Source organism: Vicia villosa, unplaced genomic scaffold, assembly GCF_029867415.1.
Source record: "Vicia villosa cultivar HV-30 ecotype Madison, WI unplaced genomic scaffold, Vvil1.0 ctg.003284F_1_1, whole genome shotgun sequence".
Classification (NCBI taxonomy): Eukaryota; Viridiplantae; Streptophyta; class Magnoliopsida; order Fabales; family Fabaceae; genus Vicia; species Vicia villosa.
Genome location: NW_026706165.1, coordinates 26,059 through 29,008, shown reverse-complemented (window position 1 = coordinate 29,008; position 2,950 = coordinate 26,059). Strand labels below are relative to the sequence as shown.

The 2,950-nt window shown below is 35.7% G+C and overlaps 1 protein-coding gene across 1 annotated transcript; it reads right to left on the bottom strand.

Annotated features, from left to right (window-relative positions):
• Positions 1–2,371: 2,371 nt before the first annotated feature.
• LOC131640726 (proline-rich receptor-like protein kinase PERK14) lies at positions 2,372–2,950 on the bottom strand. The gene has a single exon (XM_058911112.1). It carries the CDS (start codon positions 2,948–2,950, stop codon positions 2,372–2,374), a length of 579 nt encoding a protein of 192 aa, XP_058767095.1.

Genomic DNA, 2,950 nt, shown 5'->3' with positions numbered 1-2,950 from the left:
ATGAAAATGCAAGATATCTACCCCAACATTATCCCTGTGCTACATAGAACTCAAGCACGCAACTTAAGCATCCAAACAACGATTAATTCATACAAACTGAGTCAAGTTCAAGAGTCAAAGATTTCAAGCAAATGAATCAAACAACACCGAGTATATTCAAGATGCGTATGACCTATTTGTTGGAAATTTTCTTAATTAATCAAAACTTTATTCATCCATACTCAATTCATGATTAAATATTAAGCGGAAGCGTACCTTTAATATCCATGAAATATTAATGAGAAAATGTTCTTGATAGGATAATGACCTTCCAATTGTAGATTCTTTAATTCCTTAGTTTCTCTTCCAATGGAATAAAGAGAATAAATATTCTATGATATTTTTCTAGTAGTGTCTGCAATTGGAGACCATAACCCCTTATTTATAAGAATCACATGCTCTTTCATGAAGAGTCGTGTTTATTAAAGTTTAGAATCTCATGCCCTTCCATGAAGGGTCATGATTATTCAAGGTTTCTTATTCCAATTTTACCCATCACAAAAAATAGAAATAAGACTTTTGATATCTACACCATATTTTTCATGAGAATTACATCCTTAGCCATAAACTTTACATTAAATAGATCACTTTAATTTGGCTAATTAAATAATGGTCCTAACACATTAATTTATTACATGTATGACCCCTATTCGCATATTGCTAATATGCTAAGAAGTTCAGAGCACGTACTTGTTTAAATCTTGAATGAAGAACTTCAAAGAAAACTCAACCAGCTACGTACTCTCGATGATGTTGATGATGGTGGCGATGCAAGAAAGATTGAAGTAGAAGGAATCTATGAGATATAAACTCAGGGATCCATGGTGATCATTAAGCTAAGATGAAGATGATGATTCCTTGCAATGGTAAAGACTCTTTTCAGTGGAGGTGGTGAAGATTGTGATTGGTTGTTGAAGACGTTTTGTGATTGTAGATGAAGATTGAAGATGTTTCAGTTAGGGTAGTAGTTGCAAAGTTTGTTAAGAGTTTGTTAGGGTTGCTGATGGTGGAGAGAGAGATGAGAGAGAAGAAAGAGTGGATGTTTAAAACTGAGAAAAGAAAATGGAAAATGAATCGTGGAAATAGATTTGTGAAGGTTTGAGTTTTATATAGTGTGAGGTGCATTATTTGTTATGGTGGAGAGTAGTGTAACATATCTTTCTCAGCAAACTTAGCATACAAGGGTTGTGTACATATGGTAAGCTTTCCCTTTTTCTTTACATGCTGATAGTGTATACCACACATGCCATGTTGCGGACTTCTCCACGTGAATGCATTGCCCGATGATATCGTCCAGATTCCATTTCAAGTTACTCATTTTAAAGCATCCTAACTTGTTCGTCTCCTACTCGATTAATTTGATCCTTGGATTAATGTAAAGAGGACACAGGATAGAGAAGATTCTATGTTTGGAGGTTATTGGAATGAGTCATGGAAGTTATTCAAACATGCATGCAAACATGGTGAGACACCCTTGTCCAGGGCGCACATTGTTAAGAAGTTAATTAGGAACCCTAACAAACTAAAGAAAAGCTAAGAGAAATAAAATAGACAAGTAAAATAAACTAAGAAAATTAAAGACTTTTTCATTTCATTGGTACCTCAAATGTGTCAAAGACACTACATTATATAATATTCATAATGGATAATAAAACTAAAAGCCCATATACAATTAGAGCCCAATAATAATAATAATATTAATATTAATACTAATAAATAATAATAATAATAAATACTATTATACCCTTCTATCATTGCCGCGGGGTTCACTTGAACCTTGTCCTCAAGGTTCGTAAATAAAATAAAATTGTTGAATGGGACAAGTGTTGAATGATTAAATAAAGGTGAATTCTTATCTACCCATCACAAAAAGTTGGGTAGAGTTACCTTTAGTGTAAAATACTTTGGAAATAACAAAAAAGTATACTATTTAATAAATAATTAAATAAGATAAAATTAAATGTTGCAATGTGATTGGTGGAATGTAGGTTACCCAACTTTTTAGGATGGGTAAAGAAGTTGTCACCTTAAATAAATTGACTTGGTGACTGATGAATACCGAGAGACTCTTCACAGTGGACACAACTAGGCGCTAGCATGCATAAAAAATTCACTAGACAACTAACATAATTGGAGGACAATGGAGAGTGGACAGCTAGCATGTTTTCATATTACTTTTCACTTTTTTTTCTTTTCCCCTCATTTTTTTTTCCATTTTCATCTCTCTCACGTTTCCTTTTTCTCTTTCCCTTTTCTTCTTTCTGTTTCCCTTCTTGCTCTTCTTCTTTTTTTTTCTAACGAAACTAATTAAAAATTACAATGATAGAAGCAACTAAAATGGTGGTGGTTCCGGCGGTGGTCGGTGGTGGCTGATAAATGGTGTTTGTGGTGAGAGTGGTGGTGACAGTTCCGGTGGCTTTGGTGGCGGCGCCGACACCGGAAGTTTAAAACATATCTTTGTTTTGTTATCAAACAATGATTTCAAATGTAAAGCTCTCACCTTTATACAGTCAATAGTAGATTGAAACATATTCAATGGTTTAGGCTGTAGTGGCAACATTGTGGTTTTCTTCCGAGATAATATTCTCTTTTCCGGTGAGAGAGTTGTTTTTGTAGGTGACGCTGTTCTGTTTTTTGACGATGAATCTGTCTGAACTATCACCGGAAGTGATGCCAGATATACCTTCGGAAAAGTCGTCGGAATTCTTTCCGCAGATGCCGCCGGAATACTCGCCGGAGTTGGTTGCAGTGGTTCTGAATGCAGATCTGTGGGTTCCGGTAACAGATATGGTGGTAGATCCGCCGGAGAAGATGCCGGAAATTTCGCCGGAGAAGACGCCGGAAATTTCGTCGGAGTTCTAGATGGAGATACCGCCGTGATGCTTGTTGGAGAAGCCGTCGGGGTTGTCAT